At 35.9% G+C, this 27,277-nt stretch overlaps 1 protein-coding gene across 2 annotated transcripts in view; it reads right to left on the bottom strand.

The window, feature by feature from the left end:
* Window positions 1-2,396: 2,396 nt before the first annotated feature.
* NMD3 (NMD3 ribosome export adaptor) overlaps window positions 2,397-27,277 on the bottom strand; it is a 130,497-nt gene continuing 105,616 nt past the window's right edge. For both annotated transcript variants that reach the window (XM_057545248.1, XM_057545249.1), the window contains exons 8-16: window positions 22,946-23,024; window positions 22,157-22,253; window positions 19,866-19,983; window positions 13,668-13,813; window positions 7,879-7,991; window positions 7,001-7,073; window positions 5,628-5,734; window positions 4,635-4,705; window positions 2,397-3,780 (exon numbers count right to left, since the gene is read on the bottom strand). In XM_057545248.1, the coding sequence (XP_057401231.1) occupies window positions 3,650-3,780; window positions 4,635-4,705; window positions 5,628-5,734; window positions 7,001-7,073; window positions 7,879-7,991; window positions 13,668-13,813; window positions 19,866-19,983; window positions 22,157-22,253; window positions 22,946-23,024 (935 nt within the window). In that variant the 3' untranslated portion in view covers window positions 2,397-3,649. The remainder of the gene's footprint in view (window positions 3,781-4,634; window positions 4,706-5,627; window positions 5,735-7,000; window positions 7,074-7,878; window positions 7,992-13,667; window positions 13,814-19,865; window positions 19,984-22,156; window positions 22,254-22,945; window positions 23,025-27,277) is intronic.

The following is a 27,277-nucleotide window of genomic DNA, read 5'->3' as shown; positions in this document are numbered from 1 at the left end:
CATCAAGTGGTGGTGAGGATGCACAGTTACTGAGATGTTGATACACTGCTGGTGGGAAAGCAAAAAGGCACGAACCACTTGGAAAACAGTTAAATATACATATACTATAAGGATCCAACAATCGCATCCCTAGTTATTTATCCAAGTAAAATGAAACCTGTATACAAATATTCAAAGCAGCTTTACCCCTAATCATCAAAACCTGGAAGTTCAAATGTGCCTCACCAGAGGAATGAATAAACTGTGGTACATCCATACAATGCAATATTATTCAAAATAAAAAGTAACAAACTCTTGATATATATACCACACCTTAGATGAATCTCAAGTGTACCACGCTAAGTGAAAAAAACCAGACTCAAATGGTCACATACCGTATGACTGCATTTACATATTTTGGAAAAAGCAAACCATAAGGTCAGAAAACAGATTGGAAGTTGGCAGGAGTTAAGGATGGGTGAAGGGTTTGAAAACAAAGGGGTAGCAAAGGGAATTTGGGGGATTGGGGAGAATGATAGAATTTTTTTGTATTTTAATTGCAGTGGCGATTACACGAATCTACACGTTAAAATTCAAAGAACTGTAAATCAAAGCATAAGCTTCACCATCTGTAAGTTAATGAATTTAAAAAGAAAAATCAAGTTAAAATAACAATTGCAAAGGATTAAATCCTTTAATCCCTTCAAACAGAAAACCAACTAATGTAACCCAAGAACATTTAGGAACATCTGGACTAATCGACAGCATACGTCTCCTGATGCAATGCATTGAGAATTTAGCATTACATCTGGGGAAGTCCTGCTAAAAGGGCTTAACATAAATTTAATCATGAGGAAAGTCAGACAAGCCTAAGCTGAGGTCACTCTACAAAACAACCGGTTTGGACTCTTCAAAAATGTCAATTACATTTTAAAAAAACTCAGGAATGGATCCAGGTGAAAGAAGTCTAAAGACATAAGAGAACCCAATGGAACATACAACCTTAGATATTTATTTTTTCCATAAAAGACTTTATGGTTGGGATAACTGACAAAATCTCAATGTGGTCCATCAATTGGATAACAGTATTGTGTCAATGTTAATTTTCTGATTTTGATCATTGCACTGTGATTATGTAAGAAAATTCCTTGTTTTGGAGGGGAAAAACCAAATACTTAGGGGGTTACTCTTAAATGGCTCAGGAAAAAAAAAATTAAAAAGAGAAAGAAAGAAAATAAGGTTATGTTCACGTTTGGCAAATCCGAGTGAAGGGTATCAAGGAATTCTCTGTACTATTTTGCAACTTTTGTCTGAAATTAGGTCAAAATTAAAAATAAATTATTTTTAATAGTAAACGTACTCTGGGCTAAAAATACCAGATCAAGTTATCTAAAGGATGGGAATCGGACTTCCCTGGTGGCACAGTGGTTAAGAATCCACCTGCCAATGAAGGGGACACAGGTTCGATCCCTGGTCCGGGAAGATCCCACACGTCACGGAGCAGCTAAGCCCGTGCGCCACAACTACTGAGCCTGAGCTCTAGCGCCCATAAGCCACAATTACTGAGCCCGTGCATCTAGAGCCCGTGCTCCACAACAAGAGAAGCCATCGCAATGAGAAGCCCACGCACCGCAACGAAGAGCAGCCCCCGCTCGCTGCCACTAGAGAAAGCCCGCGTGCAGCAATGAACCCAACGCAGCCAAAAATAAATAAGTAAAATAAATAAATAAACTTATTAAAAAAAAAATAAAGGATGGGACTCAACATGAACACATTTACTAAAATTTTAAGAGTCATGGGAAAATTCCTGGCACTTACTCAGAACTGATCAGAGAAGTGTGTTCTAGCACAAAGTCTGGAATTCTGGGTTCCACTGCAGCAAGGAATTAGCTTGATGCTGTTAAACATCTAACCACACAAGCAACTCTCTCCCCTCAACTGTTTCCTTGCTCAAGTGCCTCTTGCCAAAAAAACAGCAGCTTCAAGTGCAGATTTGGCCACAAAAAAATGATCAATCATACTGACTTAGAATATTTATAAATTGGGTTATAAATCAGGTTCCTGTTATTTTGATTAATACCAGCATTCTCAAGTTGTATCAACTCTGGGACATAAGCCTGGAAATTATCCTCTAAAATGGTAGATTTATCAAGGCTATATAACTGTGCGCACTCTTGGCTAACAGCTTTTCTTTTAGCTATATTCCCTCATCTTGTCACAGCCTTCTTTCAACCAACAGATTTCATTACTCATAAAGACACAACATGAAAACAGGTAAGACTAAATAAGGTGAGTGAGAAATTACATTTTTCAGTGGGAAAGTCATATGACAAGTACTTAAATAACATTAATTCTACTTCAGAAACCTGCATGAAATTTAAATATGACACCCACATAATCACTTCAAGGACACAAAAAAGGGGGAAAACGTTTTTATTTTCATGCTTTTTAAAGTCTTGACATAGAGGAGGTAACACAGACCACAGGTAAAAACTTTAAATATGCAGACAGAAGCCACTTTAGAAAGCACAGGCCTTTATTCAAAACTTCAGAATTATGGAGTCTGATCTTAAAAAAAGGAAAATGTTCCATTTAGCACTTACTCAATTTCCTTATATAGTGGTATATATAGAATTTATGAATTAGCGCTTAGTAAGTCTGATCTTGCTTATAGAAGTAGGATCTTAATACTTCATTTTCAGAACACTTTAAAACCCAAGCCAATGCTTTTCCTTCAAGGATGTGGAAGGCATTCCTCATTCAAATCTGATTCGTGCTTTTATAAAGCATGAAGATCATTTTCATTATTTCATCAACTATATGCTGGATTCTAATACTCTTTTTGAAAGTGATGTGTTCAGTGATAGAAACTTATAAAGAGGGAATTCCTTCTCAATTTGTAAACCAAAATTTTAAAAGCAAAATCCATGAAGTGATAGGAAGACATTTTTATGACATAAGCAGCTACTTCACTAAGTTGCTGGCACAAGCCAAAACAACAAAGGTACAAATTGTTATTTAACCTTTAAATACTGTTTGCTACAAATCTACAAATATTTTAAATATACTTTCTTCTGCAATGAAAATTAAGATAATCCCCAGCTTAACAGCTTTTGAAGATGTAAATATTACAAATAAAAAAGACAGCTTTCCTACTGAATGTCCAACGATAAACTGAACCCCAAGTTTTCTATCCCAAGGACATAAAAATGATCTAAAGTGGACTAAGTGCGTGGCAAGTTCTTATTAAAAATGATTCTTCATATGCTCTTCTACTAAAGCAATCAATATAAAAAGGATGTGAAAGCTTGTTTTCTGCTTGAGGATTTAGGTAACCTCCAAGGAATCACAACTTGTGAGCTTTTAAACCCAGAGCTATAGTATGTGAAAATACTAGTGTCTGATAAAAAAGCAAGCCAATAAAATTCCATACGTTAAAATGGCCTAAATATCAGTAATAATTACATTCTGCATTTTTTAATCTAAAACTTCAAAGCCATCAACCTTTATCAGTGCTTCAAGTGAACAATCAAAATAGTCATATTTATTCAGGTTTAAGACTAAATTTCTCTTCTCTCAATATGAAGGCACAGACAGAATAGACAGTAAAAATTATTTTGTCCAACATCCTGAGCCTACGGATGTGGAAACCACCTACAACATGATCTCATTATGTCATCATCGATTCACCTTCTTCACCAGTAGCATCTGGGGAAATGTGAAGGTCTTCAAGCATCTCAGCCAGACTAATTCGAGGTGCTCCTTCATCATCTGTGTCACCTGCCACAGGAATGGTTGAATCTAAGAAAAAATACAAAGAGGGTTTCAAATAAATACAACTATGGAAATATGCAAATACCTGCGCCCAGCAGCATTACTATTATTTAACCATATTATATCCACAGCACTTATATCGTATCTAGAGCAGGCATTTAAATATGCATTGAATGACTGAACTTGCATAAATGTATGAATAACTATCCACTTGTATAGGGGTCAGCACATTGAGGGATCATGCTAGGATGCAAATGGTATCAAATGTGGTACAGTAAACAACATTTTAATAAGTTTTACTGTTGTGCAAGTTTGGGATTTTTTTGGGGGTGGGTGGGTAAATGTTTAGAGTAGTTTTAAAAACACATGATAAAAGTCATTTATGGGGGCTTCCCTGGTGGCGCAGTGGTTGAGAATCTGCCTGCTAATGCAGGGGACACGGGTTCGAGCCCTGGTCTGGGAAGATCCCACATGCCACGGAGCAACTGGGCCCGTGAGCCACAATTGCTGAGCCTGCGCGTCTGGAGCCTGTGCCCCGCAACGGGAGGGGCCGCGATAGAGAAAGGCCCGCGCACCGCGATGAAGAGCGGTCCCCGCACCGCGATGAAGAGTGGCCCCCGCTTGCCGCAACTGGAGAAAGCCCTCGCACGAACCGAAGACCCAATACAGACAAAAATAATAAACAAATAAATAAATAAATAAATAAAAGAAAATCCTTTAAAAAAAAAAAAAAAAACTTTAAAAAAAAAAAACAAAAAAAAAAAAACAAAAAAAAAAGTCATTTATGGAATCAGAGTTTAAGATACCAAAATACTCATACTGGGTTAATATATTTATTTACAGAAGCTACAACTTAAATCAAATACTCCTAATTCACCAACCTCTATAAATGTTCACATTTTTTCTAATTGCCTCATCTTCTTCAAGATCTTCAAGGAAATCTTGGTATTGCCTATAGAAGGGTAAAGAAACATTTAAGGTATTTCACCTTTACCAAGAAAGTATGAAGTTAATGTTTTCTTCATTTTCAGCATTGTAAGTGTGTTCCAAGTATTAAAATCTTTAAAAATAGTAAATGAAGGTCAAATATGGATGTTAATTAAATACTGACAGGTTTTTAAAAATTCTTTTCTTTCAAAATCACATTATTAAAAAAAATACACACCTGAATATAGGTGACATTAAATGTAAGACAGTAAGAAGACCCCTTCATACTTTACCCTCCCCCCAAAAAAATGTATGGCCAAGTTGCAATACACACACTTTAAGACTATAGATGAAATAGTCAAATATGTACTTACAATATCTATTTAACATTATATACTTATATATACGTATTTTAAATTATGAGACTATATTTTAGAAATATTGCTGTTTCCCACTCACATTTCATGACACAACTTTATTTAAACTTTTCATTTTTTTATACATCAGTGTCATTAATGTCATCATTAAAGCCACTTTTCCAATCATCCAATAAACTTTTCTAGAACACAGTATCTTCATTTCTCCTTAAGTCGTTTGAAAAACAGCATATTTGATATCAATGTGCTATTTTCTTTTTATACTAAATCATAAGTACTCATTTGCTATTTCTGACATCCACAAGGTAACTGCTCATTATATTTTCAAATGAATCATCAATAACACTGCAATTGTCAGGTCATAACCCAGGAAATAATAACTAAATCTGTGTTAAATGTCATTACATCTGTTCATACTGATCCAAACAACATATTGATAAGAACAGAAAATTAATATTGAGTGCAAGGAGCAAGTGTGTGGTGACTATTTCTTTATGATAAAAAAAACCATAAAGATTTATCATAAGGATTTCCTTTGAGACAACATATAAAATATAAAGAAAGTGGGACCTTTCATCATCTGTATCCATGTTTTCTCTATCTCTTGCAAGCTCTTTCAGTTTCCAGTTTCTACGACGCTGACGTTTGGTACGGTCATAGCTCTTCTTGATTAACACCTAAAAGTAAGAGAAATATTTGCAAAGTTACAAAAAAATGGGAACTAGGTAACAGGACCTCAAAATCCAACAAAATTTTTAAAATGAAAGCTTATGGGAATGCCAGGAAGACACCAAACTAATGACAGTGGTTATACCTTAAGGGAAAGGAGTAGGGATCAAGAAGTGGTGTCAAGAGAACTTTTAACATTTTTATTAATGTACTTAATATTTTATGAGAATGCATTTAGCCATTATTTGTATAACTGTTAAAATTCACTAACTGAAATTTTCCAGTGACTGAAAATTAAAATTTTTTATACCAAAAATTTCATGTTTCTGGTGGTTTTTTTTCTTCCTTTATACCAAAGTTCAGTTTTCAGCTACCATTCACATAAATCATTCTGAAACATTATCACAGGCAGACATGTTTTCTCCCTTTCATTCCTACTAATAAGCACTTATAGAATTATATATATATTTTCACAACTGTATATCCTAGAACAATTTAATAAAGTGTGGAATAAATGAAAATAACTTTATAATATAAAATCTATGTAAGACCATTTTGATCTTCTCTTATGACCTTTTTGAAAAATACCTATTTAGACTTACACTGAAACCATGCTTCTATTTCCTAATTTATTAATTAATAAAAGCACAACTGGGTGGTGAGGAGGGGAGCCCTTCTTATACCATGACTTTATTTTTGCCCACAGCTAAAGAGATCAATGTTTATTTTAAAAGATTAAGTTAAGGAAACAGGAGATAGGGTCTTTTCACATTTCACATTCACTGTTGCTCAGGATTCTGATAAACTCATGTTAGAATTTAACAGATTTTTTTCAGAAGTAACATTCTTTCTCTAAGACTTAACACTGTGAAGATTACTTTCAACTACAATTATATTCAAACCTGAATGATGGTTTTAACTCTAAATGCCTTCTTAACAACACATGAAATAAGCTGAGCCTAAAAGAATGAACAGGAATAAATTCTAAAGGTCATCATTTTTAGCTGCAAATTTATTTTTACTCTACAGATACTATCAAGCATTCTGACAGAATGAAAATTTGATTATAAGAGCAACCAAAAAACTCAATAAATCTTGGATATTATCCACTAAGAATTATCTTAAATGAAGGTTTTGCTATTATACCTTAACTGCAATTTCAAAAGAAACCTCTAAATTGATTACTTTCAAAAATGTGAACTCATGCATCTTACCCATAAGAGTTACATCAATCGTCTCCAACACATGAAAAAGAGGAAAATCTAAAGCCTTACCACATCTGGGACTCTATCTGATTTCATTTTGTTGGCATGCTCATCATTTAAGTTACAGTTGGCCAAATCAAACCTGAAATGAAAACAATGAAACACTTAATGACTAAACACTTACTCTTTCCATGTAACTTTTTATTTTATAGATGATCACCTAACAGTTCCTCCTAAGATAAAACATTTAATACGCTTTCCCACTTTAGAAGTTTTGCAGTGTACTATACAGTGAACAGGCTTCTACAGATCCTGGTAAAGAAAATAATGCACTCTATCTCTCAGTTTCACATGTCATCCATTATTGTCCACCTTACTATACTCTTGTAAAAGAAGCAAAACAGACTTATATATCAGTCTAACATTAGGATTCAGTTACATGGTTCCATTCAGTTTATAGACAACAAAAACAAAACACCCCTCATTCTCTAGTAAAAGGAACTGAAACCCTAAGAGCAAAAATAATGTTTAAGGCATGCTTATAAGCTCTGCATCAGAATGGACTATCCTATGGCTAAAAAGACCCCTTACATGTATAGCTGCCATATTTTAAAAGTGAAATATTTTAACAACAGCATATGCATAATAAAAAACTACCTGTTCCCTCAAAGAACTACAAACATAATCTGATCATACTACTTCAGGGCTCAATTACTCAAAATCTTGTAATAAATGACTCTAAGATGATGGCCAAAATGGAATAACTATGGGCTTCTGTCCAATCAATAATTTCATTTAGTTATCAATAATAAAGTGAGCTATATGGCTCCTAAGAACTCTTAAATTCTTTTTAGGATAAACAACTTTATTTTAGATAGCTTTGCTGGCTCCCAGAGAAACTCTGCAACGCTAGTCGGCAGTTTAAAATACTATAAAATAATACAAACCCCAACACCAGGTCTCCAGGATTTAGAAGATGTCCCAAATGAGTGCGACAAAAATACTGTTTATCTGTATTCATTTCAGATGTTTTCTGTACCCAGACTTCCCCGAGGGTATGCTTAACAGGAAAGAAAATGAACTCTTCAATAATCTAGGCATAACTTAAAAAGCATCTCATAGAAAAGTTAGATACAATGTTGATTTTGGTTTTCCGATTTTCATTTTAAAGACAGAAATTGTTTTATTTTCCAGATCTCTGAAACACTGTCAAAATTAACAAATTACTAAATTATGAGTACAGAAAAAGACTCATAAGTAATTCATAAAATAAATATTTTTGTTACGATTTTATTCAAGGCTTTTATAAAACATTAACATTGTCACCTAAAAACAGACACATATGTAGAATTTTCAAAAGAAATGTTCTCACAGGGAGATGGGCCAACACAGACTGAGCAAAAAGAATAACTAAAAAAGTAGGGGAGTCTTAAATCCAGAAAATATCTTAAGCAACCCCTTGTTTTACACATAAGGTTAAAAAAAAACAGGCTTCAGAGAAAATAATCTAGCAATCCCAGCAGCACCACTACCACAACAGAACCCAAATCTTCATCAGTTTTTTGAATGTCTACTATTTTGACGTGTAACTTTTTTTTAAACTATTTACCATGGAAACATCATCTCAAGTTTGAACTTTTAAAGCAGAAAACCATTAAAGTCCCTTTCCAACATGGAATTTTACAAGCAATTTTAACTGACATTTCAAACTTCCCGGCTGAATGAAGTATAGCACATGCCAATACCTTTTACTAACAAAAACAGAACCAAGTAAAATGGGATCAAGAGCAAAATACTAAGAATTATAGATAGAATTAAGGAATCTCAAAGAGGTGAAAAGAAGAGGTAGAGAGAGAGGAAGAAACTGAAATAACAGACAGGTGCCAGATTTAGGAAAAAACTGGAAAAAAAAATCGAATTACCAGGGAAACACTAAATTCTAGCTAAATGCATATTTTGAAAGCAAAGAAAGTTTTATATATGCCTGAGGGGAAGTGGTGGTGCTTAAATAATAAATGTTTGTTCTTTTTTTTTTTTAAATAAATTTATTTATTAATTTGTTTTTATTTTTGGCTGTATTGAGTCTTTGTTGCTGCTCATGGGCTTTCTCTAGTTGAGGCAAGCGGGGGCTACTCTTCGTTGCGGTGCGCGGGCTTCTCATTGTCTTGGCTTCTCTTGTTGCAGAGCACAGGCTCTAGATCGCAGGCTCAGTTGCTCCACAGCATGTGGGATCTTCCCAGGCCAGGGCTCGAACCCGTGTCCCCTGCATTGGCAGGCGGATTCTTAACCACTGCACCACCACGGAAGCCCTAAACGTTTTTTCTTAATCATATTATTAAATTTTCTATTTTAAAGAAAAATATGAAAAGTAATTCTTCCATTCCCATTGATTTTCTCAAGTTATCGGAAGTTTTTTTTGTCTCAAGACACAATATTACCTCAATAGAAATGAGCACTGTTAGTATACAGTTTGGGGGGGCCTCTAAATACTATTTTATAGTAGAAGAAATCAGACTTACATCCTTGAAGAAACACCTGATTTCAGATATGGGGTAGGAATTACACAATGTGATTTTGGAACACCTAAATGTTGTGGTGTTGTCCCACAAAGTAAGGATGCTTTCAAAGACTAGGAAAGTCATGTCAAAAGGACAAAGGAATAGACCTATATCTATTAAGGAAATTGAGTCAATAATTAGTAAAATAGAAAGCACCAGGCCCTGATGGATTCACTGGTGAATTCTAACAAACATTTAAGGTAGAAATTATACCAGTCCTCTAGAATCTTTTCCAGAAGGCAGAAACAGAGGGAATACTTCCTAACTCATTTACAAGGTCAACATTACCTTAAAACCAATACCAGACAAAGACATTACAAGGAAAGTAATCTACAGACCAATCTCTCATGAACACAGATTCAAAAATCCTCAACAAAACATAAAAGAACTGTACACCATTACCAAGTGGGATTTAACCCATGTATGCAAGGCTGGTTCAACATGTGAAAATCAAATTAATGTAGCCCATCAATCATATCAACAGGTTAAAAAGGAAAAAAAATCACATGATGATATCAATAAAGAAAAAGCATTTGACAAAATCCAACACCCATTCATGATAAAAAAAAAAAAAAAGCCTCTCAGTAAACTAGAAATAGAGGGGAACTTCTCCACCTGATAAAGAATATCTATTAAAAAAAAAAAAACCTTAAACCTAACATTATACTTAATGGTGAGAAACTTGCAGCTTTCCCACTAAGATCAGGTACAAGGCAAGAATGTCCCCTCTCACTACTCATTTTCAATATCCTACTGGAAACCCTAGCTAATACAAAAGATAAGAAAAGGAAATGAAAGGTAAATAAATTGGAAAGGAAAAAATAAACTTATCTTTGCAGATGACATGGTCATCTACATAGAAAATTTAAACGGACCAAAGAGCTCCCAGAATATAGCAAGGTTATAGGATACAAGGTTATAAACGAAAGTCACTTTCCTATATACCAACATAAAAAAGTGGAATTTGAATTTTAAAAGTACCGTTTACATTAGCACCCCTACAAAAATGAAATACTTAGGTGTAAATCTAACCAAATATGTATAAGATCTGTATGAGGAAAACTACAAAACTCTGATGAACAAAATCAAAGAACTAAAACAGAGAGATGTTCCATGTTCACAGACAGGAAAACTCAATATTGTCAAGATGTAAGTTCTGCCCAACCTGACCTACAGATTCATGCAATTCCAATCAAAATCCCAACAAGTTTAGCCACAGAGGCATAATTACAGCATAAGGAATATGGTCAGTAATACTGTAATAACTTTGTATGGGGACAGATGGTAACTAGACTTATCAGGGTGATCATTTCATAATGCATGAAAATATCAAATCACTTGTGTAGTACACCTGAAAATAACATACAGTTGTATGTCAACTATGTTTCAATTAAAAAAAAATTCCAATAAGATAGTCTGTGCCTATCGACAACTGCTTTTAAAGTTATACCGAGACAAGAGATTCTGAACAGTCAACACAATTTTGAAGGAGAAGAACAAAGTTGTAGGACTGACACTACCCAACTTGAAGACTTACTATAATGCTACAGTAATCATGACAGTGTGGTACTGACAAAAGAATAAACAAATATTATACATCAATGGAACAAAATAAGAGAGCCCAGAAATATACCCAAATAAATACAGTCAACTGATCTTTGACAAGGGAGCAAAGGCAATACAATGGAACAAAGACAGTCTTTTCAACTAATGGTGCTAGAATAACTGGACATTGACACACACACACACAAAAAAAGTCAATCTGGACACAAACCTCACACCCTTCACAAAAATTAACTCAAAATGGATCATAGACCTAAGTGTACAACACACAACTATAAAACTCCTAGAAGATAACAAAGGAGAAAATCTAGCTGAACGTGGGTTTGGCAATGACTTTTTCAATACAGTAACAAAGGCAGGATCCATGAAAGAACAGTTGATAACCTGGACTTCATTAAAATTAGAAACTTCTGCTCTATGAAAGACAATGTCAAGAGAATAAGATGATAAACCACACTGGGAGAAAATATTTGCAAAAAACATATCTGACAAACGACTTTTAACCAAAATATACAAATAACTCTTAAAACTCAAAAATAAGAAAACAACCTGATTAAAAAATGGGGCAAAGACCTTAACAGACACCTCACCGAAACAGACATACAGATGGCAAATAAGCATGAGAAAATACTCCTCATCATGTGTCATCAGGGAAATACAAATTAAAATGACAATGAGATACTACTATATACCTATTAGGAAGGCCCTAAACACTGACAAATCCAAAATCCTGACATCAAATGTTGGTGAGGATGTGGAGCAACAGGAACTCTCACACATTATTGGTGGGAATGCAAGATGATGCCACCACTATGGAAGACAGTTTGGCAGTTTCTTACAAAACTGAACATACTCTTACCAAATGATCCAACAAACATGCTGCTTGGTATTTACACAAAGAAGCTGAAAACCCATGTCCACACAAAAACATGCAAAAGAATGTTTATAGCAACTTTATTGATAACTGCCAAAACTTGGAAGCAGCCAATATGTTCTTCAGTCGGTGAATGAGTAAACTGTGGCACATCAAAACAATGTTATTTGGCACTTAAAAAAAAAGAGCTATTAAGCTGTGAAAATACATGGAGAAAATTTAAATGCACGTTACTAAGTGAAAGAAGCCAATATGAAAAGACTGTATGAGTCCAATTATATGACACTCTGGAAAAAGCAAAACTATACAGACGGTATCAAAAAAAAAAAAAAAAATCAGTGATTGCCAGGGGTTAGGAGTGAGGGAAGGATGAACAGGCAGAGCACGGAGGATTTTAAGGGCAGTGAAAATATCCGGCATGATACCACAGTGATGGATACATGTCACTATACATTTGTCCAAACCCATAGAAAGTACAATACCAAGAGGGAATCCTAATGTACAATATGGACATTGGGTGATTACACTGTGTCGATGTAGATTCGTCAATTGTAACAAATGTACCACTCTTTTGGCAGGAGAAGGGCATTTGATAATGGCAGAGGCTATGCATGTGTGGAGGCAAGGAGTATACAGGAAATCTTTTACCTCCTCTTAATTTTGCTGTGAACCTAAAAGTGCTCTAAAAAAAGTAAGTCATTAAAAAAAATTTTTTTGAAGGAAATAGAAACTATTCTGAAGGGGCTCCTACTGGCTACATTTGAGGCGATCTGAGAGAGAGGGAGGGAGGGAGGGAGGGAGGAAGGGAGGGAGGAAGGAAGAAGGGAGGCAGGGTAGTAGCAAAATTCATAAATTACAATGGAGAGACCTGGCTATCAGATAAACAGTCAAACATTACTTGCCTCTTGATATATCATAAAAGGTACATAGCATCACCTCTGAAATGTTCTGCCAAAAAAAAAAAATTAACCTAAACTTAAATAAGACTTTAGATCCATTTTCCAGTTTAAAGGAACTATAAGAGATTACAAAGCAAGTTAAATGACATCATGAGGAAACAATAAGACTAGATCCACAAGATAAATAAATGCTTTAGTTGCATTAGGAAGTTGGTATCATAAAAAAATGAATTAGAAGAAAAAAGGGGGGGGGGGCTGTTATTAAATATTTAAGAGGTACAATATTCACATTCAATATACAGTCCCCAACTAGACACTGGTTTGAACAAACCATAAAAGGCACTTTTGGACAAATAAGGAAATCTGGCAAACTATGCAGTTTATATGTATGATAGTACTTTGATTATACAGAAAATGTTTCTATGTTTTAGAGATGATTATTGAAGTATTCAGTATTTACTGATGATATATATATTTAATTCAAAATGTTTGAAATTTTTTAAAAAGCAAGAGAGGGTTAAGCTTGTCATTTGGTCCTTCTGTACAAAAGGAAAGGAAATGCTTTTACATAATAGTATTTTTTTAATTTTTCCAATATTAAAGAGAAAAAGTTAACTTACTAGATAGTGTAAGTCTGATAGTTTTCACCACAATGACCACACGTTAAAAGCAAATGGCATACAAACACAGAATGCATTTTTAACTGAATGTGCTGTTAGCTTCTTTGGAACCACATTTTGGAATTACAAACAAATTTAAAAAACAAAGAAACAAAAAAAAGAGAGAGGGACACTAAAACAATAAGTTGGGGGCTAGGGAGAGGTAAGCAGGATGGAACTTACCTTTTTTGATATCATTCCAGCACCTGCATTGCGTTTTAGATCTCGGACTATGCTGCATTCCATAACAATAAACTCCTCTAGCTGTTTGGGATGGCATAAACTATTGAAAGGATGACTCCAAAAAGTGTTGCCATCAATATCTGCAACTAAGAATACACAAAGAGCATTAAAGAACAAAAGAACTGAAGTATTTCAAAAGCCATCAAATGCAGTCCCAGGTGAATGCCCAGAGTGTCCGAGCCCGCTTCCAGGGTTTCAGCAGCAGCAACCCATGAGGTGGATTTCAGATACTCAGACTCCACCTATACTTTCACCTACACTGGCGGCCCCAGAAGCCACGTGGCTGACAGGGTATTGGTGCCCCGGCCGGGTGTCAGGTCTATGACTCTGAGGTGGGAGAGCCAAGTTCAGGACATTGGTCCACCAGAAACCTCCCGACTCCACGTGATATCAAACAGCGAAAACTCTCCCAGAGATCTCCATCTCAACGCTAAGACCCAGCTCGACTCAACGACCAGCAAGCTACAGTGCTGGACACCCTATGCCAAACAACTAGCAAGACAGGAACACAACCCCACCCATTAGCAGAGAGGCTGCCTAAAATCGTAATAAGGTAACAGGCACCCCAAAACACATCCCAGACGCAGTACTGCCCTGGACAATATCCAGCTTCATCCGCCAGAACACAGGCACCAGTGCCCTCCACCAGGAAGCCTACACAACCCACTGGACCAACCTTAGCCACTGGGGGAAGACACCAAAAACAACGGGAACTACGAACCTGCAGCTTGCGAAAAGGAGACCCCAAACACAGTAAGTTAGCAAAACGAGAAGACAGAGTAACACACAGCAGATGAAGGAGCAAGGTAAAAACCCACCAGACCTAACAAATGAAGAGGAAATAGGCAGTCTACCTGAAAAAAAAGTTTAGAGTAATGATAGTAAAGATGATCCAAAATCTTGGAAAGAGAATGGAGAAAATACAAGAAATGTTTAACACAGACCTAGAAGAACTAAAGAGCAAACAAACAATGATGAACAACACAATAAATGAAATTAAAAATTCTCTCGAAGGAATCAATAGCAGAAAAACTGAGGCATAAGAACAGATAAGTGACCTGGAAGATAAAACAGTGGAAATAACTACTGCAGAGTAGAATAAAGAAAAAAGAATGAAAAGAATTGAGGACAGGCTCAGAGACCTCTGAGACAACATTAAATGCACCAACATTCGAATTATAGGGGTCCCAGAAGAAGAAGAGAAAAAGAAAGGGACTGAGAAAATATTTGAAGAGATTATAGTTGAAAACTTCCCTAATATGGGAAAAGAAATAGTCAACCCAGTCCAGGAAGGTCCCATACAGGACAAATCCAAGGAGGGTCCCATACAGGATAAATCCAAGGAGAGAGACTCCAAGACACATATTAATCAAACTATCAAAAATTAAATACAAAGAAAAAATATTAAAAGCACCAAGGGAAAAACAACAAATAACATACAGAATCCTCATAAGGTAAATAGCTGATCTTTCAGCAGAAACTCTGCAAGCCAGAAGGGAGTGGCAGGACATATTTAAAGTGATGAAACGGAAAAACCTACAACCAAGATTACTATACCCAGCAAGGATCTCAGATTTGATGGAGAAATTAAAACCTTTACAGACAAGCAAAAGCTAAAAGAGAATTCAGCACCACCAAACCAGCTTTACAACAAATGCTACGGAACTTCTCTGCACAGGAAACACAAGAGAAGGAAAAGACCTACAATAACAAACCCGAAACAATTAAGAAAATGGGAATAGGAACATACATATCAATAATTACCTTAAATGTAAACGGATTAAATGCTCCAACCAAAAGACATACACCGGCTGAATGGATACAAAAACAAGACCCGTATATATGCTGTCTACAAGAGACCCACTTCAGACCTAGGGACACATACAGACTGAAAGTGAGGGGATGAAAAAAGATATTCCATGCAAATGGAAATCAAAAGAAAGCTGGAGTAGCAATTCTCATATCAGACAAAATAGACTGCAAAATAAACACTATTACAAGAGACAAAGAAGGACACTACATAATGATCAAGGGATCGATCCAAGAAGAAGATATAACAATTGTAAATATTTATGCACCCAACATAGGAGCACCTCAATACATAAGGCAAATGTTAACAGCCATAAAAGGGGAAACTGACAGTAACACAATCATGGTAGGGGACTTTAACACCTCACTTTCACCAATGGACAGATCATCCAAAATGAAAATAAATAAGGAAACACAAGCTTTAAATGATACATTAAACAGGATGGACTTAATTGATATTTATAGGACATTCCATCCAAAAACAACAGAATACACTTTCTTCTCAAGTGTTCATGGAACATTCTCCAGGATAGATCATATCTTGGGTCACAAACCAAGCCTTGGTAAATTTAAGAAAATTGAAATCATATCAAGTATCTTTTCCAACCACAACGTTATGAGACTAGATGTCAATTACAGGAAAAAATCTGTAAAAAATAGAAACACATGGAGGCTAAACAATACACTACTTAATAACCAAGAGATCACTGAAGAAATCAAAGAGGAAATGAAAAAATACCTAGAAACAAATGACAATGAAGACACGACCACCCAAAACCTATGGGATGCAGCAAAAGCAGTTCTAAGACGGAAGTTTACAGTAATACAATCCTACCTTAAGAAAGAAACATCTCAAATAAACAACCTAACCTTACACCTAAAGCAATTAGAGAAAGAAGAACAAAAAAAATCCCATGTTAGAAGGAAAGAAATCATAAAGATCAGATCAGAAATAAATGAAAAAGAAATGAAGGAAACGATAGCAAACATCAATGAAACTAAAAGCTGGTTCTTTGAGAAGATAAACAAAATTGATAAACCATTAGCCAGACTCATCAAGAAAAAAAGAGAGAAGACTCAAATCAATAGAACTAGAAATGAAAAAGGAGAAGTAACAACTGACACTGCAGAAATACAAAGGATCATGAGAGATTACTATAAGCAACTATATGCCAATAAAATGGACAACCTGGAAGAAATGGACAAATTCTTAGAAAAGCACAACCTTCCAAGACTGAACCAGGAAGAAATAGAAAATATAAACAGACCAATCACAAGCACTGAAATTGAAACTGTGATTAAAAATCTTCCAACAAACAAAAGCCCAGGACCACATGGCTTCATAGGCGAATTCTATCAGACATTTAGAGAAGACCTAACACCTATCCTTCTCAAACTCTTCCAAAATATTGCAGAGGGAGGAACACTCCCAAACTCATTCTATGAGGCCACCATCACCGATACCAAAACCAGAGAAAGATATCACAAAAAAAGAAAACTACAGGCCAATATCACTGATAAACATAGATGCAAAAATCCTGAACAAAATACTAGCAAACAGAATCCAACAGCACTTAAAAGGATCATACACCATGATCAAGTGGGGTTTATCCCAGGAATGCAAGGATTCTTCAATATACACAAATCAATCAATGTGATATACCATATTAACAAACTGAAGGATAAAAACCATATGATCATCTCAATAGATGCAGAAATGGCTTTTGACGAAATTCAACACCCATTTATGATAAAAACTCTCCAGAAAGTAGGCATAGAGGGAACTTACCCGAATGTAACAAAGGCCGTATATGACAAACCCACAGCCAACATCGTTCTCAACGGTGAAAAACTGAAACCATTTACACTAAGATCAGGAACAAGACAAGGTTGCCCACTCTTACCACTATTATTCAACATAGTTTTGGAAGTGTTAGCCACAGCAATCAGAGAAGAAAAAGAAATAAAAGGAATCCAAATCGGAAAAGAACAAGTAAAACTGTCACTGTTTGCAGATGACATGATACTATACATAGAGAATCCTAAAGATGCTACCAGGAAAGTACTAGAGCTAATCAATGAATTTGGTAAAGTAGCAGGATATAAAATTAATGCACAGAAATCTCTTGCATTCCTATACACTAATGGTGAAAAATCTGAAAGACAAACTAAGGAAACACTCCCATTTATCACTGCAACAAAAAGGATAAAATACCTAGGAATAAATCTACTAAGGAGACAAAAGACCTGTATGCAGCAAACTGTAAGACACTGATGAAAGCAATTAAAGATGATACAAACAGATGGAGAGTTATACCATGTTCTTGGACTGGAAGACACAACACTGTGAAAATGACTCTACTACCCAAAGCAATCTACAGATTCAATGCAATCCCTATCAAACTACCAATGGCATTTTTCACAGAACTAGAACAAAAAATTTCACAATTTGTATGGAAACACAAAAGACCCTGAATAGCCAAAGCAATCTTGAGAAAGAAAAACGGAACTGGAGGAATACGGCTCCTGGACTTCAGACTATACTACACAGATACAGTAATCAAGACAGTGTGGTACTGGCAGAAAAACAGAAATATAGATCAATGGAACAGGATAGAAAGCCCAGAGATAAACCCACACATATATGGTCACCTTATCTTTGATAAAGGAGGCAAGAATATACAATGGAGAAAAGACAGCCTCTTCAATAAGTGGTGCTGGGAAAACTGGACAGCTACATGTAAAAGAAGGAAATTAGAATGCTCCCTAACACCATACACAAAAATAAACTCAAAATGGATTAAAGACCTAAATGTAAGGCCAGACACTATAAAACTTAGAGGAAAACACAGGCAGAACATTCTATGACATTAATCATAGCAAGATCCTTTTTGACTCACCTCCTAGAGAAATGGAAATAAAAATAAAAATGAACAAATGGGACCTAATGAAACTTAAAAGCTTTTGCACAGCAAAGGAAAAAGACAACCCTCAGAATGGGAGAAAGTATTTGCCAACGAAGCAACTGACAAAGGATGAATCTCCAAAATATACAAGCAGCTCATGCAGCTCAATATCAAAAAAAACAAACAACCCAATCCAAAAATGGGCAGAAGACCTAAACAGACATTTCTCCAAAGAAGATATACAGATTGCCAACAAACACATGAAAGGATGCTCAACATCACTAATCATTAGAGAAATGCTAATCAAAACTACAATGAGGTATCACCTCACACCGGTCAGAATGGCCATCAACAAAAAATCTATTATCGTAGGCATAAGAACCAACAATAAATGCTGGAGAGGGTGTGGAGAAAAGGGAACCCTCTTGCACTGTTGGTGGGAATGTAAATTGACATAGCCACTATGGAGAACAGTATGGAGGTTCCTTAAAAAATTAAAAATACAACTACCATACGACCGAGCAATCCCACTACTGGGCATATACCCTGAGAAAACCATAATTCAGAAAGAGTCATGTACCACAATGTTCACTGCAGCTCTATTTACAATAGCCAGGACATGGAAGCAACCTTAGTGTCCATCGACAGATGAATGGATAAAGAAGATGTGGCACATATATACAATGGAATATTACTCAGCCATAAAAAAAACCAAAATTGAGTTATTTGTAGTGAGGTAGATGGACCTAGACTGTCATACAGAGTGAAGTAAGTCAGAAAGAGAAAAACAAACACCGTATGCTAACACATATATATGGAATCAAAAAAAAAAAAAATGGTCCTGAAGAACCTAGGAGCAGGACAGGAATAAAGATGCAGACATAGAGAATGGACTTGAGGACACGGGGAGGGGGAAGGGTAAGCTGGGACGAAATGAGAGAGTGGCATGGACATATATACACTACCAAATGTAAAAGAGATAGCTAGTGGGAAGCAGCTGCATAGCACAGGGAGATCAGCTCGGTGCTTTGTGACCACACAGAGGGGTGGGATAAGGAGGGTGTGAGGGAGACGCAAGAGGGAGGAGACATGGGGATATATGTGTATGTATAGCTGATTCACTTTGTTATAAAGCAGAAACTAACACACCATTGTAAAGCAATTATACTCTAAATGGAATACAACTAATAAAAATTTAAAAGTTCCCAGAAATCTTCCTTCAAACAAAAAAATAGAAGGATAACTTATTAAAAGCTTTAAAAATTCCAGTATTTTAAAAACGCTGTACGGTAAAAATTTTAACCACTGTACAGTAGTTTTTTAAAACAATGTTACTAAGAATGCTTGATAAAATTAACAACATTAACAAATTATTACTGCTTGCTGGACAGAACCGTCAAGGCAAATAGTTTCGAAAACTTACCTTGTAGGGTATTTGGATCTATGAGATGGATGACGCTGGTTACTCGAATACACACACAAATCTGGTTCATGTTTCCCAGGCTTTGTGCCAGTTTTGGAGACAGACAAACAACATTATCCTAGGCATAAGAACCAACATTTAGTGTGAAGGAAATCCTCAGTAACAGTCTCCAATAAACACTCATCAATGTAAAGCTGATCCAAGTGCATTTGCCCAAACCAAAATGTCATTTTTAATTCTATGTATCAACAAAGGGCCTAAAAAAAAGAACCAGACCTTAAAGAAACAGAAAATAAGCTACACCTTCTTAAGATGGGAATATCTGTCTTAATAAAAATGCTTTAAAAAATATTTTCCAGATCCTAGTCACCAAACTATTAAGTTTGTTTCAATTTTATTGAAGTGCGAATGCCTGCTTTTTACTCCATGTTAATACAGTGTACATTCCAAGCAAAGTATTATAAACACCAGAAGGAGAGTGATTTTCTAATCCATTTGTGACTTCATTTAATCTCTATAAAAATTAATTTCAGGGACTTCCCTGGTGGCGCAGTGGTTAAGAATCCACCTGCCAATGCAGGGGACACGGGTTCGACCCCTAGTCCGCAAAGGTCCCACATGCCACGGAGCAACTAAGCCTGCACGCCACAACTACTGAAGCCCACGCCCAGAGTCCATGCTCCTCAACAAGAGAAGCCACCGCCATGAGAAGCTCGCACACCACAACGAAGAGCAGCCCCCAGCTCGCCGCAACTAGAGAAAGCCCATGTGCAGCAACGGAGACCCAACACAGCCAAAAATAAATAAATAAATTTTTTTAAAAATCACAAAAATAGGTGTTCTGGAAAGTGGGAGTGGAGATGAGGCACCATTTTCCCGGAGGGCAGCCAGAGGTCCCTGAGGGAGGGTTCTAAGCCGTAGAGGGACACAGTTCAATTTGTAGCTGTGTGCAGTTCACCCTGTAGAATGGGCTGGAAGGGGGCAAAGAGGATGAGGGGTGATGGACCTTACGCCCTTCCTCATGGTTGGCTTGGGGCCTGTGGGCTTGTGGGGAGGGCCTGGGGAGGGCGGTGAGCAGGAAATCTGAACCGGCCCCCATCCTGGTCTTCTCTTTCTGTTGCAGACATGTCCTTCGATAACTCCCTGTTTACCATCTCTGTAAGTCGTCCTGTTTCTCAGTCCCGATTTTCTGCTGACTGTCCTGACCATGGGAAGGTTGGGGCTACCACCAGGCTGGGTTGACCTGTTTGTCCCTGAGCTTCTGGGGTCTGGGAAAAGCCCAGAATCACTGAGCAGGGATTGTTTGTGAGCCGAGAGTTGGCACTGGAAAATTCCAGGGGATTGGAGGTAGGCACATTGTCCAGGCCTTCGTGGGGCAGTGAGCAGGCCCCTGGTTGTCAGCACTGCCTTTGCACTCAGAATGGTGACAAGGGACTCAGGGTGACCTGGTGGCTTCTTTGGGGTCATGGAGCCTTGTGACTATCTGGTGCACACTGTGGTTCGCTCCTGGTATACAGAAAAGCCTACTTTTGTGTTCAGTTTCAGGAACTTCAGCTTAGCTGTCCCAGACGTGCGTCTCCCTTTCAAGGGGGAGGGTCTCAACCCCCATTCCCACCCCCACTCCCCACCCCCTGCTTAGCAAGGGGTGTTGCTCCCCCAGATCACACAGTGTCCTGTCTTGGGATTTGAACCCAGGTCTAGGGGACTCCTCTACACAGCTGCATCTTGTGATGGCCTTGGGGTACTTATTATTATTATTAGTTTACTAAATTAGAGATATCTGACCCCTGGACACGATGGATCAAGAAAATGTCCAGCTAGGGAAATTCCCTGGTGGTCCAGTGGTTGGGACTCCACACTTCCACAAAAAACAACAACAAAAAAAAAATCACAAAAACAATTCTATGATCTCCTTTCCACAATACTGTTTAATTTTATCATGCCAAAATCCAGTTTGCATATATTCCACAAAGTAGTTCACTGATAATTATTTTAAAGTAATTTCCTGTATTCAAAGTTTCACAGAACTGTCAAGTGTCCACTAGGATCGCAAAGTTTAAGGAATTTGCACCATAAAAACTGCAACCAGGCCTTTTAATTAGTACACCAAAACTTTATAATTTTAAGCATGATTACTTTTAAACATCTTTTTAACACGGCTGAAATGTGTCAGAAATCATTAAGAAGGAAGTTTTCTAAATGTTTAACCAATCCCAGAAGGAAACCAGGACCTAATAATTACATATAAACCAATTAAGAAGGACATGGATTAATTAAATGAGAAAAAGTACCTTGCATATTGGAACAATTTCCACAGAAAAAGTGCTTTTGTAATTGTATGTGTTACTATGGACATCCTGAGAGATCAGTCTCTGTGAGGCTTTGTATCTGTTAAGAGAAAAAGTTAATCGTAATAAAAAAAACAAAGGTCCTTACTTGTATAGTCTTGAGAATATAAATTTTCATCAAATCAAATCATTACTATCCAAGGTCTGAAACAGCTTCCTGACGCCTGCTATGGTGAACCCTCATTACGTCCACTTCATTTAAAAACCTTCACCAACCTGACTGCACCCTACCTATTTTCAACTTTACCTACTGAAAACCTCCAAAACATGCCCTTGGCTTAGACCAATCTAGTTTACATATAGCATCCATTAAAAGCCATACTAATGCCTGCCCCAAGTCACTGTTCACACTAATCTCACTTTTCAATACAAACTCTGCTTTTGAAAATTTCCCCATTTTATGAGCTTAAGTTCTTCCTCTTCCATGAAGCTTCTCCCCAAAGTCCTCTACCCCCATTTTTCTTCTCACTTATTTAAACACATTCAACCAGTGGTTCAGTACTACAGTGCTTACTATTGTGGGGTGAGGTCTAGCTCCCCAAAGAGATTGTTAATGCTCTTTGGCTAATACTTCCCTTAAAGTGGCTAATCCAATAAATGCTTACTAACTGTGTAAGTATTCCTACTATAACTTAAATATTTTAAGATAGGATGCCAAAGCCTGAAGAATGGACATGACCTAAGTTCATTCCCAGTTCCCTGGATTTAATCACATGTACATTCAAAACATACCTAGTGGGAACCGTACACTGAAGAAATTCTACCATCTTCTGAGCATGTTGTTTTGAGGAATAATAGAAATCCAGACCATCTTTTAAAGAAAAAAGCCATGTTAAAATAATACCGCAAAGTAAGATTTTCCTCTACTAACATGACTATACCAAAAATTAAATGCATATTAAACAATTTAATTATAATATTCTAGCCATAGCACAGTAGGAATGCCGTTATCACTTGAAGGCTTGTTTGACAAAAGGATAAACAAATCCGATAAATGCTAACAAAACAAAACAAGATGCCCAATTTAAATTTCAGACAAAATAAAATCAAGGTTAAAAGGGAAGAAAACTATTAAACAGAAGAAGGATATTTTATGTAATAAATGGAACAATCTACCAAAAAGACAATAGGAATTCATCTAATAACACAGCACTGAGATGCAGAAAACAAAAACTATTAAAAAGAATAAAATTAACAAATGTTAACACATGTGCAATCACTGTGGGAGACCAGTATAAGACTATAAAAACCAAAATGACCAAACTGACCAAAAATAGGAAGGATACATAGAACTTGAAAAACCAAGTATCAAGGCTGCTTTAATTGACAGTGTAGAACATGGTCCCAAGAAAGACTATTATTTTCAAAAATTCATAGAATATTCATAAAATAATCACATACTAAGAATAAAAAAAATTCAATAAATTCCAAACAGCAGAAATTACTACAATGTTTTCTGATCACAATGCAGTAGTATTACTAAAAGCAAACTACCTGCTAAGAAATGTTTAGAGATATTCTTCCAAACAACTCAGCTAACTAGAAGACTAAAATAACTTAGAATAGCCAAAGCAATTTTGAAGGTGACCAAAGTTGTCAGGAATTTACACTTCCCAATTTCAAAACTCAATAACTTTAGGTAGTCAAGACAGTGAGGTACTAGTATATGAAGGATAGATTATATAGATCTACGGAAGACTGGAGAATCCAGAAATAAACCCTTACATTTATAGTCAATAGATCTTTGACAGAGGGTCCAAGACAATTCATTAGGAAAAGAATAGTCTTTTCACTAGGAAAACAGGCTACCCACATGGGAAAAGATGAATTTAGACCCTTACACCATGCACAAATATTAACTCAAAAGGATTAGACTTAAATAAAAGAGCTAAAATTATAAAACATTGGAAAGAAACAGATAAAGATTAGACAAGAGTTCTTAAACATGACTCCAAAAGCATGCTATTTAAAAAATGATAAATAGACTTCAAAATTTAAAAGTTTCACAATTCAAAAGACACCATTTCACGCAGGCATCACACATCCTAATTTCAAAATATATTACAAAGTTACAGTAATCAAAACAGTATGGTATCGACAAAAAGACAAGTCTATAGAATCAATCCACACATACACAGTTAACTGATCTTCAACAAGTGTGCCACGAATACATGGTGGGGAAATGATAGTCTCTTCAACAAACGGCATTGGGAAAACTGGATATCCACATGCAAAAGAATGAAATTGAACTCGTCTTACAAGAATTAACTCAAGACAGATTAAAAAGACTCAAATGTAAGACCTGAAACTATAGAACTTCTACAAGAAAACATACAAAAGAAGCTTCATGACACTGGTCTTGGCAATGATTTCACGGATGACACCAAAACTAAAACAAAAATAAACAACTGAGACTACATCAAACTCAAAAAGCTTCCAGACAGCAAAAGAAACAATCACCACAGTGAAAGAGCAACCTACAGAATTGGAGAAAATATTTGCAGACCATGTATCTGAAAAAGGGTTAATCTCCAAAATCTATTAGGAATTCCTACAGCTCAACAGCAAAAAAAACTAATAACCCAAGTAAGCAACAGGCAGAGGAACAAGACGTTTCTCCAAAGAAGATGTGCAAATGGCAAATAGGTATATGAAAAAAGCTCAATGTTGTTAATCGTCAGGGAAATGTAAGTCCAAACCACAATGAGTTTACAGTTCACACCTGTCAGGATGGCTATTATCAAAAAAAACCACCCAAGACAATAAGTACTGGCGAGAACATGGAGATACTGGAACCCTTGTACACTACTATGGAGAATATAAAACTGTGCAGCCACTATGGAAGACAGTCCAGATGTTCTTCAAAAAATTAAAAATAGAACTACCATATAATCCAGTAATCCTATTTCTAGGTATTTATCCAAAAGAAGCAAAATCAAGATCTCCCATGTTTATTGCAGCACTATTCACTACAGCCAAGATGATGGACATTTAGGTTGTTTCCACAACAGATGAATGGTTAAAATGTGATATATACCTCCAATGGAACATTATTCAGCCTTAAAAAGGAAGGAAATTCTACAATGTACAAAAACATGGACTAACCTTGAGGACCTTATGCAAAGTGAAATAAGCCAGTCACAGAAAGACAAATACTTCATGATTCTACTTATATGAGGCAGCTAAAATAGTCAAATTCATTGAATTAAACAGTGGAATGATGGTTGCCAGAGAGGAGGGGGAAATGAGGAGTGATTAGTTAATGGGCATAAAGTTTCAGTTAAGCAAGAGATTAAGCTCTAGAGATATGCTGTATAACACTGTACTTACAGTCAACTATAATGTATTATACACTTAAAAATTTAAGAGGGTAGATTTCATGTTAAGTGTTCTTATCACAATTTTAAAAAAAGACCCCATTAAGAAAATGAAAAGAAAAACTAGGAGAAAATATTTACAAATCATATGTGATAAGGGGCTTGTATCCAGTGTATATTTTAATAACTCTAACAACTTCAGACAACCCAATCAAAAACTGGGCAAAACACTTAAACAGCTATTTCACCAAAAAAGATACAGAAATGGCTAATAAGCTCATGAAAAGATAATCAACATCATTAGTCATTTGGGAAATGCAAATTAAAACCACAATGAGATACCACTTCATATTATCCTCTAGAACGGCTATTTATAAAAAGAAACAATAGCAAGTGTTGATGAGGATATGTAGAAACTAGAACCCTCAAACACTGCTGATGGGAATATAAAATGATACAGCCACTTTGGAAGTTTCTTAAAAAGATAAATTTAATTTTCCATATGACTCAGCAATTCTACACCTAGGTATGTACTCAAGAGAATCAAATAGCTGAGATACTTGCTGAGAAAAAAAAAGAAATATGCAATGGGTAGTGGAAAAAGACAGCTTTAAGTACCAGCTACAGAGCCAATATGATACTCAGAAGAAAATTTGTTAAGTCTACATATTACAAATTGAAAATAAGCTTTCAATTAATTCAAACAAAAAACTAAAGAAAGTAGAAGGGAAAAAAATTGTATAACTATGTATGGTGATGTATGTTCACTAGACTTAATAGGGTGATCATTCAGCAATATACACAAATATTCAATCAATATGTTGTATACCTGAAACTAATATAATGTTTTATGTCAATTCTACAATTCTATCTCAATTAAAAAAAATTTTTAATAGAAGGATTAGTAACAAAAGCAAAAATTAAGAAAAAGTAAGACTTTTTTGATAAAACTAAAGCTAACTCTTTGAAAAAAACTAGCATAATAGACAAAACTTTGGCAAATCTGATGGGAACAGGGAGAGAGGAAGTGAAGGGAGATGAAAAAAAAGACAAACAACATTAGCAACAATAAAGAAGACACAACGATAGTTATGGATGAGATTTAACACTATGATATACATACCATGTTCAATTTTATGCCAAGTATGTGAAAAGCTAGACGAAATGGTGAATTTCCTTGGAAAATGCTATTAAAATTGATTCAAGAAGCAGTATAATACCTGAAAGAGACTAACGCCCTAATAAAAGGAGTTGAAAAGCCTTTACCCCCTTTCCTCATACCAAACTGGATGGCTTAATGGGCAGGTTCTTACAAAACTTCAACATGTTGATTAACACTACGCAGAAAGAGGGAAAAACTCCAATTGTTTCAATGTCACTAATATAACTGATAACATGATGGACAGAACAGTTTAAATATAACTATGTATGCATATGTATCAGATAGAAATCTCAACAAATATTCTATTTAGGGGTGAAACACAGAAAGATGGTAATGCCTGATACATAACCACTCAATGCTATTCTCCACTCCCAGCCAAAGGGGAAAAAAAGAGGGAATAATACTGCAAAGGAAGAAATAAAACTATCATTGTGTACAGATAATAATTTACCTAGTAAATTATCATGTATATGACACAAGAATATAATGTAAACTATTAGTGATTAAGAAATTTCAGGGGCTTCCCTGGTGGCGCAGTGGTTGAGAGTCTGCCTGCTAGTGCAGGGGACGCGGGTTCGGGCCCTG

Source organism: Balaenoptera acutorostrata, chromosome 4, assembly GCF_949987535.1.
Source record: "Balaenoptera acutorostrata chromosome 4, mBalAcu1.1, whole genome shotgun sequence".
NCBI classification, from domain to species: Eukaryota; Metazoa; Chordata; class Mammalia; order Artiodactyla; family Balaenopteridae; genus Balaenoptera; species Balaenoptera acutorostrata.
This window is presented reverse-complemented; position numbering and strand designations above follow the sequence as displayed.